The sequence below is a fragment of the Podarcis bocagei genome, assembly GCF_964188305.1.
Source record: "Podarcis bocagei genome assembly, chromosome: 4".
In the NCBI taxonomy this organism is placed as follows: Eukaryota; Metazoa; Chordata; class Lepidosauria; order Squamata; family Lacertidae; genus Podarcis; species Podarcis bocagei.
Window position 1 is genome coordinate 93,273,799 of NC_138128.1, and position 18,496 is coordinate 93,292,294.

The following is an 18,496-nucleotide window of genomic DNA, read 5'->3' on the forward strand; positions in this document are numbered from 1 at the left end:
CGATAGGAATAGGAACAGTAAGATGGGATAGCAAGAAGAGTGTTTCAGGCTGCAGGTGGCAGTGAGGTAATAAGGAAACAAAAGGGGTCTTACACTCACAGATCTCTTTCTTGGCTTTAAAATTAGCCCCCCACCCCATCCACCCAGTCACTGCTTTAGATGTGAGTGGGTCAGGAATAAACAAGGTTGGCTGCCCCTGTCAAACCCAGTTCATGTTCCCTTGAGTATACCTGAAGGAGCGTCTCTACCCCCATCATTCAGTCCGGACACTGAGGTCCAGCACCAAGGGCCTTCTAGTGGTTCTCTCCCTGCTAGAAGTGAAGCTACAGGGAACCAGGCAGAGGGCCTTCTTGGTGGTGGCGCCCGCCCTGTGGAACGCCCTTCCATCAGATGTCAAAGAAATAAACAGCTATCTGACTTTTAGAAGACATCTGAAGGCAGCCCTGTTTAGGGAAGTTTTTAATGTTTGATGTTTTATTCTGTTTATTATTGTGTTAGGAGCCGCCCAGGGTGGCAGGGTATAAATTATTATTATTATTATTATTATTATTATTATTATTATTATTATTATTATTATTATTATTATTATTATATTTGCTGTCCCATTTGCCCCAGCTGGACTGATTCCTGATTATTAATTAATTCTGCAAAGGCTACGAGACTTGAAAAGCCAGGTCTGTGACCAGGTACAATAACAACCCTAAACTCCAAGTCTAAGTTTTCAAAGGTAACGCAACCCCTTGTTTAACATGCAAGATAAAAACCCTACTGTTTGGTAGAACCTCTTTCTTGCCTGAATTTAGTTTCAGTTTGCTAGTCCTCATTAAGCTCAGTCTAGGAAACCTACCGTTTCCAATGTCCAATATGTCAATCATTTCTTATTTCAGGGCAAGCTGGATGCCCTATGGGCCCTTGTTCGACGAGGCTATGATCAAGTTTCTCTAATGAGACCACAGCCTGGGGATAAGGTAAGGTATTATAAGTGCCTTGACACATCACTTCCTTCTTGTCAGAGGCTATGTTTTTCATCTTTCTCTCTGTCTTGTGTGTCCTTCTAAAAGTATCTATTATCATTCTGCATTAGTCTGAACCCCAAAGCCATAGCTGGATCCTGTTTTATTATTTAACACGCAATCAACAATATCTTCCAGCTGGTTCGCAATGAAAAAAATAATTAAATACTGCATTCCAAAACTAAAACAATCAGTTAAAAAACAGACCAACAAACAAATCACCATTGATACCAAGAAAGGTCCTAAAACAGATAATTGAACAGTTGGTCTGTGAGCACTTAGAAAATGCTGTGATTACTAAGCGGCAGCATGTTTTTCTCAAAAACAAGTTATGGCAGACGATTCTCCTTTTTTGATGCAGTTCCAGCTTGGTGGATCGGGAATGCTGTGGATGTAGTAAATCTTGATTTCACTAAGGCTTTTGGCAAAGTCGCCCATGATATTCTGGCAGAGAAGCTGGTAAAATGTGGACTAGATGAGTAACTGTTAGGTGGATTTGTAGCTGGTTAAATGACCGAACCCACAGAGTGGTTTCTCATCATCCTGGAAAAAAGTGACGAGTGGGGTGCTGCAGGGTTCTGTCCTGGGCCTGTTGTTCAATGTCTTTATAACTGACTTGGATGGAAGAATTGAGTGGATTCTTGCCCAATTTGCAAATGTCACCAAACTGGGAGAGACAGCTCATACTGCAGAAGACAGAATCGGGATTCGAGATGACCGTAAGAGATTGGGGAACTGAGCCCAGACTAACAAAATGAATTTCAATAGGGACAAATGTCCGTTTGTGCACTTAAGCAAGAAGAACCAGGTACACAAATATAAGATGGTTTGCCTGCATCAACCAAGTATAGTGTTCTGATCAAGGGAAGTTAATAGCCCTGCTCTATTCTCCAGTGTGGAAGAAGAAGCAGCCAAGATACATTCTGAACATCGTGATATATCAACGTATCATGATATTTAGCAGCTGAGGTGGGGTGAAATAGCACACAATTTTGTTGCCCATAAACAGGCAGATGGAACGTTATGGGTTATTTGAAGAGGAGTAGTATGCCAGCAAGTTTGGAAAACTCAGCAGTGGCCAGATGATTGGAGAAGATCAGTCTACATCCCAATCCCAAAGAAGGGCAGTGCCAAAGAATGCTCCAACTACCGCACAATTGCACTCATTTCACACGCTAGCAAGGTTATGCTTAAAATTCTACAAGGAAGGCTCAAGCAGTATGTGGACCGAGAACTCCCAGAAGTGCAAGCTGGATTTAGAAGGGGCAGAGGAACCAGAGACCAAATTGCAATCATGCGCTGGATTATGAGAGCTGGACCATCAAGAAGGCTGATCGCTGAAGAATTGATGCTTTTGAATTCTGGTGCTGGAGGAGACTCTTGAGAGTCCCATGGACTGCAAGAAGATCAAACCTCTCCATTCTTAAGGAAATCAGCCCTGAGTGCTCACTGGAAGGACAGATCGTGAAGCTGAGACTCCAAGACTTTGGCCACCTCATGAGAAGAGAAGACTCCCTGGAGAAGACCCTGATGTTGGGAAAGATTGAGGGCACAAGGAGAAGGGGACGACAGAGGATGAGGTGGTGGGATAGTGTTCTCGAAGCTACCAGCATGAGTTTGACCAAACTGCGGCAGGCAGTGGAAGACAGGAGGGCATGGTGTGCTCTGGTCCATGGGGTCACAAAGAGTTGGTCACGACTAAACGACTAAACAACAGAAATACAAAAATTGTGTTATGCTGCATTGCATTGCAATGCAGCGCTGTGCCTTCGCTTCCCACTCCTGTCCCTAAAGTACTGTGTGCAGTTGCAGTTATGCCACAATTTTATGACTGTGGCAACAATGAGGCTTCTGGCATAAGGATGGGGCAGGCTTCCCATGTAAGCTAAATCTCTGCGGGTAGCGGGGGGGGGGGAGGCGGTGGAGAGAAGCTTGCCTTATGGAACCCTGACCTTGTCCTTCTCAGATCCTCCTTTGATTTGGTTTTCGAAAAGAATCTGCCCTAGTATGCATTTCAGCAAATAACCACACAGGAAATTCCCCAAGCCCTGGTTGACCAAAAACCTCAGCTGAAAAGAGTCAGCATTCATGTTTACTCCAGCCCAGATGGAAAAGCCCGCCATTTGTCTCTGAAAAATGCATGCCCTCTGTTGCTGAACACCATCCCATACATGTCTACTCCCATCGTATTCAATGAGGTTTCTTTTTTAATAATAAAAAACAACAACCAGTGCTAAGTGTGGCCTAGCCACTAATCAGAACCATAGCTGTCAACTTACAGATTTGAAAATAAGGGACCAGCAGCCTCGAAAATATGGGATCAGCAGCCAAAATAAGGGATTTTGGCTTAGCTTATACAGAAATCCACCACTGATGGAGCCCTGCTGCTTGGGCTGCGACTGACTGTGTTTTGCAGGGGGTTGGACTAGATGATCCAAAGGGTCTACAGCTCCCACCAAAGAAGAGTGGCAGACAAAACTGATGAACGGCGTCCAGATGGCAAAGCTTACAGGCAGAATTAGAAACCAGGAAGAGGACCTCTTTAATAAAGAATGGGGAAAGTTTATAATTTAGTTGGAAAGCTATTGTCAATTACATTGTCATTACATTGTCAATACATTGGTAGGATTGACAGAAAACTTGTAGTAAAAATTGGAACTATGGATGGACAAATGATTTATAAAAATAGAGTTATGAAAGGGATGCAGAGGGGGAAATCACTACATTAAGATGCTGCGCTGGTTGGAGGGGATGCTAAGCAGCATGTCGGGGCTGCCTTCGTCCTGGTGCAAGGAGTTCCATTGGCCCTTCCCCGCCCAAGAGGGGGGGAGGGAGAGAGACTGTCGCCCACGCCGCCCGTGAGCCTGGCATGAGGCGGTTGCAGTGCCACCGCGGCCCGTGAAGTGCTGCCCTTCTGCGTCCCTCCCTATCTCCTCCTCTTCCACCTCCCTCAGGCCACCTCCTCAGCCGCCGCCGCTGCCGCCTCTGGCTTCCCCTGGCAGCGCGGTGGAAGTATCGCAAGAGAGGGGCTCCCTCGGCCAATAAAGCGAGATGAGCGCCACAACCCCAGAGTCGGCCATGACTGGACCTAATGGTCAGGGGTCCCTTTACCTTTACTACGTACAAGCGTTTACAATGTAAGTGTATTAAATTGCCGTACTTAAAAACCTTTGCTTAAAAACCTCCCAAGGAAGGAGAGTCCACCACCTTCTGAAGGAGACTATTCCACTGTCGAACAGCTCTTACCGTCAGAAAGGTGTTCCTGACGTTTAGTCGGAATCCCCTTCCTTGTAACTTGGAGCTGTTGGTTCCGGTCTTACCCTCCGGAGGAGGAGAAAACAAGCTTGCTCCATCTTCCATGGGACAGTCCTTTAGATATCTGAAGATGGCTTTTTAAAGAAAATAGAAAGAGCAGGTGGGAGCACGGGGGGGGGGGGCAAACAAGTTCAAGGTCCATATGGTCAAGGACTAGCATGTGCTTTTTATTTTTTTTTTATATATATATAATTTTTATTAATTTCAACTTACCAATTATTATACATGCCACAGAACTTCACATCTTATACATTCTTTTTGGACTTCCATCAGCACCTCTGATGATCCACCATTTTTATCATTTCTTCTGCATTTCTTAAATTCCTATTGCCTTTAATTACCTTAACTCACAATCCACCTCTTTAACCATTTTTGCAATAATTCAAATAATTTACCTCACAAAACTTCCTGCAAACCTACAAATGTAATCTGATCATCACAATTACTTTTCAAATAGTCCGTAAATTTACACCAGTCTTCTGTGAATCTCTGGTCCCGCAGGTTTCGAATTCTTCCGGTTAGTTTATCCAATTCTGCATAGTCCATCAATTTCATCCTCCATTCTTCTTTTGTCGGTAATTCTTCTTGCTTCCATTTTTGCGCCAACAATATTCTCGCTGCCGTCATTGCATATAAAAACAACTTAACAATCCTTTCTGTTTATATCATCTCCTACAATGCCAAGTAAAAATGCTTCTGGCTTCTTAATAAATGTATATTTCAACATTTTTTTCATCTCATTATATATCATCTCCCAGACGTTTTTCACCTTTTTACATTCCCACCACATATGATAAAATGTTCCCTCTTTTTCTTTGTATTTCCAACATTTATTGCTAGCTTTATACATTTTAGCTAATTTAACGGGTGCGTGCTTTTTATTTTTAAAAGCCATCCAGGTAAAATCACACCTTGCTCAAAGGGCACATCATTTAGTTGAGCTCTGAGAAAAGAAGGCATAAAGGCCATATCCTTTCCCCTCTGCTTGACCCCAGCATTTGATTGAGAGTCATGGCTAATATCTGTAGAATAAATCTGTGAATTTATCTAATTTTCCATGAGTTTGTGAGTCACATGTGACCAGCTTGCTTCCCTGTTACCGCCGCGCAGTTCCTGCGGGGTTTCTGATCCCGCCAGTGTCTCCTGCTGTTTTTGAAAATGACAACATTCTGGATATAATAGATAGTTCGCTGGGGAGAGCTTTGCATAGCCTCATTGCTCTCTTGCAGTGCTTCCTAGACTAGACTTTTGTTGCCATGACAAGTGACTTGTCTGCCTCCCAGCTTGATGCATATGCTTAATATCAGTGACACTGTCTTAATGTTTCCTGATGTTCCCTGACCGTGATGTCTGGGTGTCCTAGTCTAGGGGTAGAGCACTTCAATGATATAAAGCAATTGGGCCCAGAAGTATAATAGCTAGATGACTGCAGTCAACAAATCAGTTTTTGGCATAGGCCGGTCTAATAGGATCTGTGTTTTGGGTGCTCAAGAATCCGGAGCGTTCCATTCTCTGGCCAGGCATTGTTTGATTCCTTGCCCAGAATGGAGGGAAGTGTTTCATAGGTGAGGAATCATGGAATTATAGAGTTAGAAGGGACCTCTAGAGCCATCTAGTCCACCCCCTGCAATGCAAAAGCAGATCATTTGCTGGTCGTAAATGAATTGGCTTTGAGTGATTTGCCAAAGAGCACCATGGGCTTGCAACACAGCTGAAAATCTGCCTCTTATGAGACTATTTACAGAAATATTGCAAAATTAATGAATGTTAGAATGATGTCAGAATGAAGTTAAGTGGTTTAAGCAGCAATGTTATAAAGGTGTATGTAAAAATGGATTGTTAACAGGTGAGAATCCAAAGTTATAATATATTATGTTAAAGGACTAAGATAAAAACAAAGAGGGAAAGAAATTGCTGAATTGGAATACAAAAAAGGGAGGTGTGAGGAGGTCAAGGAAACAAGGAAATGAATGTAAGGTATGGAAAGACTGATGTATTTTTTTAAAGTGTTTTTTATCTTTTTTTGTATTTTGTATTTTTTCTTTTCTTTTTACTTTTGTCTTTCTTTTCTTCCTAATTCTTGTAATTCTTTTCTTTGAAACCTTAATAAATATCATTTTTTTAAAAAAAAGAAAATCTGCCTCTTATGTCCCATACCCCTCGAGTTTTCAAGTATATTCTCTGCTGCTTCGAGCAAGGCATTGTAGTTTTTTCATGTAAGGATGAAACCCCACCCAGTGTGGAAGGAGAGGATGGTGAGAAGATTCAAGGACAATCAAAGAAACATTTAAACATTTCAGTGTAGTGTAGTACAGTGACATTTTTTTTTTTTTTATTTGCAGAATATAGACCAGGGGTCAGCAACCTTTTTCAGCCGTGGGCCGGCCCACTGTCCCTCAGACCATGTGGTGGGCCGGACTATTTTTTTTTGGGGGGGGGGAGATGAACGAATTCCTATGCCCCACAAACAACCCAAAGATGCATTTGAAATAAAAGGACACATTCTACTCATGTAAAAACATGCCGATTCCCGGACTGTCCGCAAGCCGGATTTAGTAGGTGATTGGGCCGCATCCGGCCCCTGGGCCTTAGGTTGCCTACCCCTGATATAGGCATATTTTCAAGACGAGAGCAAGAGTATCAAGTGATATGGAGGACAACCCTAGTTGTGTTTTCCGATGTATTTCTAACCGGTGAAAAATTTGCTGTGGTGCGAGCAAATTTTTATGGCCCAGAGAACAAAGTTTGAGAACCACTGGTGTACCATACTGAAGATGACTTCTCAGCCCAAGCCCTCCTGATGATTTTACCCAGCAGTTTCCAATTGCATGGGTGGCAAAAAAAATGAACCTTGTGGCACAGCATAAACTCTCCTTCCATCACTACCCCCTGAGAACCACCAAGGAAGAGCCAGAATCAGTTCAGCTCCCTCCCAGGCCCATTCCTTCCCAGCGGGTTCTCTAAATCAGTCCAAGCAAAATCTTTCAGTCACTTGAATCATCCATGCCGACAGATTTCAGAAATATTACTTGAAAACTATTTTTAATACCTGAAGCTGTATGGCCTTTATGACAAAAATTATGGACAGTACTGTTGGGGACGCGGATGGCGCTGTGGGTTAAGCCCCAGAGCCTAGGACTTGCCGATCAGAAGGTTGGCGGTTCGAATCCCTGCGATGGGGTGAGCTCCCATTGCTCGTCCCTGCTCCTGCCAACCTAGCAGTTCCAAAGCACGTCAACGTGCAAGTAGATAAATAGGTACCGCTCGGGCGGGAAGGTCAACGGCGTTTCCGTGCGCTGCTCTGCTTCGCCAGAAGCGGCTTGGTCATGCTGGCCACACGACCCGGAAGCTGTACGCCGGCTCCCTCGGCCAATAAAGCGAGATGAGCGCCGCAACCCCAGAGTCGGCCACAACTGGACCTAACCGTCAGGGGTCCCTTTACCTTTACCTATGGACATTACTGAGCTGAGGACAAACTTCCGCAAAAACCCCATCACCCAGTTTGATGCTAATAATTCTAGAGCTGCTCATGTTCTGAGGCTCACCGTTTCTGTGACCTGAAGAATTGGAGCGTCTGATCCTCTGAGACAGTCCAGCTTATAAAAAATAATTTAACAAAAAATAATTTTCAGGGATGTGTGGATTAGCATTCTAAAATGTTTTATTAAATATGTGAAGTAACTGCCTTTTTTCAGTGCAAATGTCAGTTGATTGTGCTCATGTGGGGAAAGATTTGGTTAAATATAGATCTATAAAGGCCCTCCCATTTTTTTGTTTCCTCTGATAAATCGTACTGCATAAATGCACTTAGCAATTAGCAGAAGCCCAGTTATAGAAACTGTTATTTTTTCTACCTTTTCAGCTGTGAAGAGTTGGGTTAGAGAAAGCAGGCATGACTGAAAAACACACTACTGTCTTTAAGTTGCAGCTGTTTTAATCGCCCTTTTGATTAACGCTGAGGCAAAAACTGATTTCTAAACCCAAGGCTTTGTTTCTTGCAAGCTGCAAACTGGTGTGAGTTAACCCAGGCATACATTAAGTGACCAACTGCGCCACTGGCTTCCTAATTTCCAGCTCTGCTCTCCATGATAATCAGTAAAATACCACGGGAAGCAAGGGAGGTTTTTTAATCGGCCGTGACAGCCAGCCCATGGCTTTTAGCAAGCATCAATTTCCTTAAAGCACAACCTCCGATACAGGCCATCTAGTTAACATGAATTGCCAGTGATCAACTTTATTCCAAGTCCGTCTATCTTAACAATAAATCTCATCACCTTCTTTTCTGCTTTGCTGGCACCGCAAGCCAGACAGAGCCAACCCGGCAAGGACCTGCCCATCAGAAAGAATAACCTCCTGGACTTCATTGTGTTGGTATCATCAGCTGACAGATATGAGATGCGTTTGCCAAGTGCCCAGGGCTGCTAACTTAGAGCAGAGAGGCGCATGTTGCTTTCGTCCGAAGCAGCGTCTCCTCAGCAAGTTCCTACAGAGACGGGCAGTGTGAAGTATTTCTAAACCAGAGGCCTTGCAGTTCAGGGCACAGAAACTGAAAAATGCGGAGACGGGCATCCATTCAGTTGTTGTTGTTTAGTTGTTTAGTCGTGTGCGACTCTTCGTGACCCCCTGGACCAGAGCACACCAGGCACTCCTGTCTTCCACTGCCTCCTGCAGTTTGGTCAGACTCATGCTGGTAGCTTCGAGAACACTGTCCAACCATCTCGTCCTCTGTCGTCCCCTTCTCCTTGTGCCCTCCATCTTTCCCAACATCAGGGTCTTTTCCAGGGAGTCTTCTCTTCTCATGAGGTGGCCAAAGTATTGGAGCCTCAGCTTCAGGATCTGTCCTTCCAGTGAGCACTCAGGGCTGATTTCCTTCAGAATGGATAGGCTTGATGTTCTTGCAGTCCATGGGACTCTCAAGAGTCTCCTCCAGCACCATAATTCAAATGCATCAGTTATTTGGCGATCAGCCTTCTTTATGGTCCAGCTCTCACTTCCATACATCACTACTGGGAAAACCATAGCTTTAACTATACAGACCTTTGTTGGCAAGGTATCCATTCAGTAAGCCGCTCTAAATGTTACTGCTGCAAAGTGGCATTCCTGAGATCGAGACGTCAAATCTTTACAGACAAGCCCTGTCTTTTTCAGATATTTTTTTTTATGTGACGGGCCTTGTGTGGCCACCCTGGTTCCATTTTGACTGGAAACGCTTCCGGTTATTGTTTTGTTTTGTTTTTATTTATTCATATCTCACCTTTTCTCCAGAACCAGGCATCTCACAGATATTTAAAATTCAGGTAGGTAGCCGTGTTGGTCTGACGCAGTAGAAATATATAAAAAAATTGTCCAGTATAGTGGTACCTCGGGTAAAGTATTTAATTCGTTCCAGAGGTCCGTACTTAACGTGAAACTGTTCTTAACCTGAAGCACCACTTTAGCTAATGGGGCCGCCCACTGCTGCCGCGCCGCTGGAGCACGATTTCTGTTCTCATCCTGAAGCAAAGTTCTTAACCTGAAGCAATATTTCTGGGTTAGCAGAGCCTGTAACCTGAAGCATATGTAATCTGAGGTACCACTGTAGCACCTTAGAGACCAACTACAGTCATACCTCAGGTTGCGAACGTGATCCATGCGGGAGGCACGCTCGCAACCGCAGTATTCGCAGCCTGAAGCACCACGTCTGCACACTCGCGTGACATGATGTGGTATTTCTGCGCATGCGCGAGTGCCAAAACCCGGAAGTAACCCATTCTGGTACTTCTGGGTTCGGCACAGTCCGCAACCTGAAAACGCGCAACCCGCAATGTTCGTAACCCAAGGTATGACTGTAAGTTTGTTCTTGGTATGAGCTTTCATGTGCACGAAAGCTCATACCAAGAACAAACTTAGTTGGTCTCTAAGGTGCTACTGGACAATTTCTTTATTTTTTAAGATATTTTAAAAATAGAGATAAATTCACACATAGCTTTTTAAAAGCATGTAATTATTGTTACTGTTAAAAAGCAATTAAACTGTCTATGGAATTAAGGCAATGTACTACTAAAATTGGATGCGGGTGGCGCTGTGGTTTAAACCACTGAGCCTCTTGGGCTTGTCGATCAGAAGGTCGGCGGTTTGAATCCCCACAACAGGGTGAGCTCCCATTGCTCAGTCCCTGCTCCTGCCAACCTAGCAGTTCGAAAGCACGCCAAAAAGTGCAAGTAGATAAAAAGGTACCACTCTGGCAGGAAGGTAAACGGCATTTCCGTGCGCTGCTCTGATTTTGCCGGAAGCGGCTTAGTCATGTTGGCCACATGACCCAGAAAAACTGTCTGCGGACAAACGTCGGCTCCCTTGGCCTGTAAAGTGAGATGAGTGCCGCAACCCCAGAGTCATTCGTGACTGGACTTAACTGTCAGGGGTCCTTTTACCTTTACTACTAAAATTATGATTAGTTATGGGATTTGTATAATGAATTTGCATAATAATAAGAAATGTGTATAATACATAGTAATCAATCATCATCCTACACAGTGGTACCTCAGGTTACATACGCTTCAGGTTACAGACTCCGCTAACCCAGAAATAGTGCTTCAGGTTAAGAACTTTGCTTCAGGATGAGAACAGAAATCGTGCTCCGGTGGCGCGGCAGCAGCAGGAGACCCCATTAGCTAAAGTGGTGCTTCAGGTTAAGAACAGTTTCAGGTTAAGAACGGACCTCCGGAACGAATTAAGTACTTAACCTCAGGTACCACTGTACTGAAATGCAGGCACTAAACCAAAAATAAAGGAACAGCACACTATTAGCCCTTCCCTTAAAAGCAATCAGTTCCCCAGAGAGTTAAAATAACTATTCATCTGTCAGTGGAAGGACAACAAAGAAGGAGCCAGTCTAGCTTCTCTAGGAAGTGAGATCCAAAACCTGGGAGCAGCCATCACTAAGAAGGCCCTGTTGCGCATCCCTAGCAAGATGTGCCTTTGAAGGTGGCAGGCTTCATGTCTTCGCTGTGATTCTTATTTTGGCTTTGGGCAATGTGTCAAATACGGAGGGCAGTTTCTGTTGAGCAGGGGACTTCCTGTTTAGAAGCTTAGTGCCTCTGCCACTTATGCTACCCAAGTCTCTTTTCAATAGTCCACCTTGGCCGAATTTTCCCTTTGCTAAGCAAAGCCAGCCCTGGAGCGCTCCTCAGGCTGCTTTTACAGAAGAAAGAGGTTGAGAACAGATTATGCTGAACCAACGCAGGATAAAGCGCCATTGCTGTCTCACGGGTTTTTCATATGGCGGCTTTAAAATTGACTTATCCCTGCTGGGATTTGCCATTCTTGTAAAAAGAATGACAGCGCTGGCTTACATTTACATTGTGCAACTAGGAGCACATTTCTGTGCATGGCTATTCTGAAATAAGTTCAATTGGGCTTGCTCTCATATAAGTACAGGCCCCAAAACCCCTTAAATGTTCTGGTGAATGCAGGCTGGCATCAAAATTAAAAGAATTATTAATTATTTGTTGCTATCTTTCACCCTTGTAGTAATACAAGGCTGAAATTCATCTTGATTTCTTGAAGTCTCATCTTCTTTGAGCACCACAGTACAAAACGAGACGAGACTCCTGCGATATTTTGCAAGGAAATGTCACACTAGATCTGTTGATGACCGGGCCAGTTTTGTGTCAGGCGTTCCAGTCCAGCTTTATTTTCCAAGACAAACGTAGCACTTGGCCTTTAAATTACCCATCTGTCCGACAAATCAAGTGGTGTGGCAGGAACTGGCAATAGTTTGACGTTGCCCATCAGTTTAATTGAAGTGAAAGTAATGCAAAGTGATCATCCTACAGGATTCGCTTTGATTATGGACTGTGAATATATTTGGTGCAGCGAAGGAGGCAGAAAGCAAAAGCTAGCGTCAGGCAGCAGTGCTTCTAAGCTTTGAAATAATAATAATCCAGGCATTAGCAAAGATTAAGAAGCATCTTGTTAATCGCAGAGCAATCGGTAACACGACTGATGTGTCTTTGTCTCTGTCTTTTAAAATGGAATCCCCCTCACACACCCCTCTCTTACCAATGTGCTGTAACCCGGTACGATCCATTCTACTAGAGCAGGCATAGGCAAACTCAGCCCTCCAAATGTTTTGGGACTACAGTTCCCATCATCCCTGACCACTAGTCCTGTTAGCTAGGGACCATGGGAGTTGTAGTCCCAGAACATCTGGAGGGCCGAGTTTGCCTAGGCAAAGCAGTTGGAGTATTATTTCATTGTGGAGTTAAAAGTTTCAAGTAAAAATGAAATGGGTGTGATTCCACCCCACTGCATCCCATGTAGCATTAACCAAATTAATTCTCAAAAGTAAAAAGTGCTCCTGTTTTGAGGTCAGGCGGCTGAGACGGAATGGCCGCTTGGTGGATTTCAGATTACCATGCACCACAAGCCTGCAGAACCAGAAAACATCAGGCGTACCTGGAGCCCGGATGCCACACTAGCCTTTGGGGTTATTTTGACTTGTGGGAGCAGTTTCAACAGCTATCAGCCAAGAGCCACAGGTTCACAGCAGCATGTTTCTGCCTGAAAGCTGCCGCAGCTGCTCATCCATTCAGAAGTAATGGACTATGTAAAACACAGGCTTCATAGTTACTTAGGGTTTGCCAGGGCTTGGCAGATGACTTGTGGATCCTGCCCTGTATGTTGGCATCGGCATATCTGCCATAAAGGCCTCGCGGTGCCAAATTAACAGGTCTATGAGACATGAGCCTAATCTTTTAATTAGGCTGTTAGTTGCGGATGTGGCTCCCCCTGGATTCATATATCCCAAGGAAAGGGGCAGTTAGTTAGCACTGTGCGTTGGTAGTGCTGTATTGATGACTAACCAATTAAAGGATTACAGTGGTACCTTAGTTCTCAAACGCCTTGGTACTCAAACAACTTGGAACCCAAACACTGCAAACCCAGAAGTAAGTGTTCCAGTTTTCAAACATTTTTTGGAAGCTGAACGTGCTCTGATTTGAGTGCCACACTTCCGTTTTGAGTGTTACGCTGAGGTCTGTCTGTTTTTGCTATTTATTCTTTATTTATTTTTGCTCTTTTGTTTTTGTTTTTGTGACTGTGTGAAACCCAGTTCAGCTACTGATTGATTGATTGATTGATTGATTGATTGTGTGACTTCAATACATTGTTTATTGCTTTCATTTTGTGGATCAGTGGTCTCGCTAGATAGTAAAATCCATCTTAAACTGCTGTTTTAGGGGTTGTTTTTAAAAGTCTGGAACAGATTAATCCATTTTGCATTACTTTCTGTGGGAAAACGCGCCTTGGCTTTGGAACGCTTTGGTTTTGGAACCGGCTTCCAGAACGGATTAAGGTTGAAAACCAAGGTATTACCAAAAAAATAGCGGAAAGAATGATGTCGGTACTTGGAAAGAATAACCTTCCCTTTGTTTGCCTCTACAGGGACGATGCATAAATTTCACCAGAGTGAAATCAGATGGGACGGTCATCTCGTACAGCACACCTCAGCAGCCAAGAGAACACCACACCCTCAACAACGCTCCAAGAAGCCCATCTTCTCCAGCGCCAATGCAGCCCCCTCCCTGCAGGCAACTTCCTCCTGCGCCTCCCCCTTCGAGATGTCCACCAGGGCCCCCTCCATCCCGCCCTCCACCTCAGCTTCTGGCTTGAAGCGTGGGGAACCAAGATGGGAGCAGAGCATATCCAGTCTTAGTTTATAATCAAGAGTTTGTTGCTGGTCAGCAAAAAAGCAGAACAAAATGCCAGGCGTCCTTTTGTACTGTCAAGTATATTTATGCCACAAGTGCCGTATAAACATTCCATGATTGAATTTTGGGAACTGCTGGGTATTTGACAAAAGAAAAATATCCAGGCAGTGAGTGATAATAGATTATGCATTAATGATTCACACACACATACCCTCGATATGTTTTATAAGTCGTTAGCCAGATGGCAATAGCCTGCGCTGGTGAATGGGGTTAGGTTTCCCCGCGAATAATTTTGCTATCCCTAATGGTAATGCTAGGAAGGGTCCGATTAAGTGGAAGCTAGATTCTGTAAATCCCCCCCCCCACTGTCTCAGGTTCTTTCAATGCCACCGGGAAGGTCCTGCTAATTTTAAGCTGACTAAAGTAACGACTTCATGTTGCGGCGGTGTCTTAAACATTTGCTCGTTTTGGATTCGGTAGCGAGGAAAATTCAGAAAGCTTCCCAAGTCTCCCATTTCTTTGCACCTTACAGTTGATGGGGCAGCAACTACCAGGCAGCAACTCTTGCAGGGTACGAGGGGGGGGTCATTTTGCACATAAACCGACTTCCGTTGGACTTCCATTGCATTGCATCCTTCGTCGATGGGCGCCAGTCTTCTGATAAATTCAGCTGGGCGTCTCCTTTCCAATATAGTATCGTTCCTGTTTTTTATTCACTGATAAAACTGTTCTGCTTCCATGCATAGAAAAGAAAGATAGATGTGGAAGAGATGGTACACCTTCTACTTTACTGCTGGACAGTCAAAATAACTTATTAAATAGTACTGCAGGCAAATGTGCGTCAAAGGCGCCACACAATTATCAGTTCAGGTGCGATCATGCTGCATGTGCTGTTATCAAATGACTCTCCAGCTTTGAGCTGGGCTAGGGGGGGAAACATTGGTACTTTTTCTGCGTTTTTAAGAGCTTCATCCAACTGAATCATGCAAATCTATGCAAAGTATTAATAGCACCAAGAGGGCCAGGGATTTGTGCACGCGCAACAAAACTGTAAAAGATACACGATAACAAAATAAATTAAAAGAGGAGGATTATACAGATGGCCTTTTTTTAAAAAGGCATACGCGTTGCAGTTGTGGCCTGGTGAGGGGTTTTGAGAAAGTAAAAAGACGGCGTTTGGCTGTGTAGCGTCTTGAGAATTTAAATAGGGTATGTGTCAGAGCAGGTCATTGAATGCTGTCCACTGGTCCATCTTGTATACAACTTTCTGTAAGTAACGAAGTGCTTCCAATGTTATACTTGTGTAAGATTTGTGCATTGTGCACATCTCGTTAGCAACATCTGCAAGGGTAAGTATGTGGCGATGAAAGCTATGTAGCAAAAAATATTTCATAATCCAAACTTTTATGTAGTTCTCATGGATTTTAAAATAGCAATAAAACTGCTAAATTAGCTACAGATTGTCTTGGTGAATTAAGAAAAAGATAATTCTGACTTTCTACCTGCGTTCCTATTGTTGTTACTGAGTTTGTTTACTGGGGGGGGGGGATTTGTAAGATCAATAAGGGGAAGAGTTGGCTGTCCTGGCCACCTTGCCCTGTTCCTTAATTCACATTTGTTTATTTCCTTAATGCTTTTTCCAGGCTTCTTCAGCCACTGCTTCTCTCTCGCTCGGTGTCTTGAACAAAACAATGCAGAGTTTGCAATGTGCACACAAATTCTTAACATGCACACAAAACCAGCAATTACAGATGGTGGAGGAAGTGACCTTGGAACCAACTGAGCTTAAAAATAGCCCTGGACTGAGGTCTTGCCAAAACCTCTCTCGCTCTCTTTCTCATTGCTGAGTCAAACTATCCCTCTCCAAGTCTCTGTCGTTCCTGCAGCCACAAAAATTGATACTGAACAAACCAAGAATTATTTCCTTTCCTTTCACACCAACGGTTTGTGGCAGGTCGGACTGTCTACTGTCAGTAACCAAGAGGGAGGCCCAGGCACTCGACAGCTAAAACACTCTTTCTTTCTTTCTTTCTTTCTTTCTTTCTTTCTTTCTTTCTTTCTCTCTCTCTCTCTCTCTCTCTCTCTCTCTCTCTCTCACACACACACACACACACACAGAGAGAGAAAAAAATTAGACACAGTATTCCAGATATGGTCTGACCAAGGCAGAATAGAGTGGGACTGTTGATCTGGACAGGGTCGTGGGTGGCGCTGTGGGTTAAACCACAGAGCCTAGGACTTGCCAATCAGAAGGTCAGCGGTTCGAATCCCTGTGACGGGGTGAGCTCCTGTTGCTCGGTCCTTGCTCCTGCCCACCTAGCAGTTTGAAAGCACATCAAAGTGCAAGTAGATAAATAGGTTCCGCTCCAGCGGGAAGGTAAACGGCGTTTCCGTGTGCTGCTCTGGTTCGCCAGAAGCGGCTTAGTCATGCTGGCCACATGACCCGGAAGCTCACTTGGCCAGTAAAGCAAGATGAGCGCCGCAACCCCAGAGCCACGACTGGACCTAATGGTCAGGGGTCCCTTTACCCTTTACCTATTGATCTGGATGCTATACTTCTGTTGATGCTGTTTTTTGCTGCTGCATCGCACTGTTGACTCACGTTAAGCTTGTGGTCCACCAAGACCCCTAGATCCTTTTCACACGTACTGCTAGTGAGCCAGGTATCCCCCATCTTGTATTTGTGCAGCCGGTTATTCCTGCAAAAGTGCACAACCTGATATTTGTCCCTACTGAAATTCCTTTGGTTAGTTTGGTCCCAGTAAACCAAGCTGTGGAAGGTCATATTGAATCCCGGTTCTGTCTGCTGCAGCATCAGCTACTCCTCCCAGTTTGGTATCAACTGCAAATTGGATGAGCATCCCCTCAATTCCTTCGTCCAAGTTGTTCATAAAGATGCTGAACAATCCAATACCTGGTTTAGTTTATTAGTTTGTGTTATACACTTTTCAGTCTGGTGTGCAGGTTAGAACAACCCCTGAAAAAACCACAGGCCTCAAAACACAGTACAGTGGACGCACGGATTGCAAACGTGATGCGTGCGGGATGCACGTTCACAACCTGCGTCTGCACATCTGAGCACGCGCAGGTTGCAATTCGGCGCTTCTGCGCATGCACAAAGCACGACTTAGTGCTTCTGCACATGCGCGATCGCCAAAACCCGGAAGCAACCCGTTTCGGTACTTCTGGGTTTCGGCGGTCTGCAACCCAAAAAAATGCAACCTGAAGCGGCTGTATGTATGACTGCACAGTGGTACCCTGGGATGCGAACAGGATCCGTTCCGGAGCCCCGTTCGCATCCTGAACAGAAAGTAAAACGCGATGGTGCATGCGCGGGTTGCGTTTTGTGCTTCCACGCATGTGTGTGATGTCATTTTGAGCGTCTGCGCATACGCGAGCGGCAAAACCCAGAAGTAACGTGCTCCGTTACTTCCGGGTTGCCACAGAGCGCAACCTGAAAGCACTCAACCTGAAGTGCATTCAACCCAAGGTATGACTGTATAGTACAGTGGTACCTCAGCTTAAGTACTTAATTCGTTCTGGAGGTCCGTACTTAACCTGAAACTGTTCTTAACCTGAAGCACCACTTTAGGTAATGGGGCCTCCTGCTGCCGCTGCGCTGCCGGAGCCCGATTTCTGTTCTCATCCTGAAGCAAAGTTCTTCACCTGAAACACTATTTCTAGGTTAGCAGAGTGTGTAACCTGAAGCGTAAGTAACCTCAAGTGTATGTAACCCGAGGTACCACTGTAATTCCGTTTTTTCTCAAGGAACACTTTTGCCTTTTGGCCACTAGGTGGCAACCACACCAGCGTATCTTACAGAAAGGACCACAAAGTCAACATGATACGAGATGCTATATTAAAAGAGGAATGCACACTTGAGCTTCTAATAAATCGAGATGAAACCAAATGAATGGAAAAAGGAGCTCACAGAAGTGACCCCTGCAGTTGATGACTCCTTGTTGGGGTTGACAGGTGAACAAAATATTAAGTTTTACCAGGGGCAGATTTAGGTTTGATGAGGCCCTAAGCTACTGAAGGGAATGAGGCCCTTTATATGTCCAGCTGTTCTTCCTCAGCAACAAATTGTTGCTGTTTTTTTGTGTTGAATATATGCTATATATGGTAATTTATGGACCTAGGGCGTTTATGGTAAACGGCGTTTCCGTGCGCTGCTCTGGTTTTGCCAAAAGAGGCTTAGTCATGCTGGCCACATGACCCAGAAAAACTGTCTGCGGACAAATGTCGGCTCCCTTGGCCTGTAAAGCGAGATGAGCGCTGCAACCCCAGAGTCGTTTGCGACTGGACTTAACTGTCAGGGGTCCTTTACCTTTACCCTTTAATTTATGGACCTAATAGGTATCTAAAGCCATTTGCACATGTTGCCATACAACCAGTCCATGCAGAATGTAGGCACTCTATATATAGAAATGAGCAAACCAGTGATATTTTAGGGAGCAGGCTAGCAGGCGGGGCCCA

General features: G+C 44.5%; 1 protein-coding gene across 1 annotated transcript in view; it reads left to right on the forward strand.

Moving 5' to 3' along the window:
* ANTXRL (ANTXR like) overlaps positions 1-15,475 on the forward strand; it is a 52,812-nt gene extending 37,337 nt beyond the window's left edge. Inside the window, exons 17-18 of the mRNA XM_081191702.1 lie at positions 888-968; positions 13,752-15,475. Of these exons, the coding sequence (XP_081047828.1) occupies positions 888-968; positions 13,752-13,979 (309 nt within the window). The 3' untranslated portion in view covers positions 13,980-15,475. The remainder of the gene's footprint in view (positions 1-887; positions 969-13,751) is intronic.
* The last annotated feature ends 3,021 nt before the right edge of the window (positions 15,476-18,496 follow it).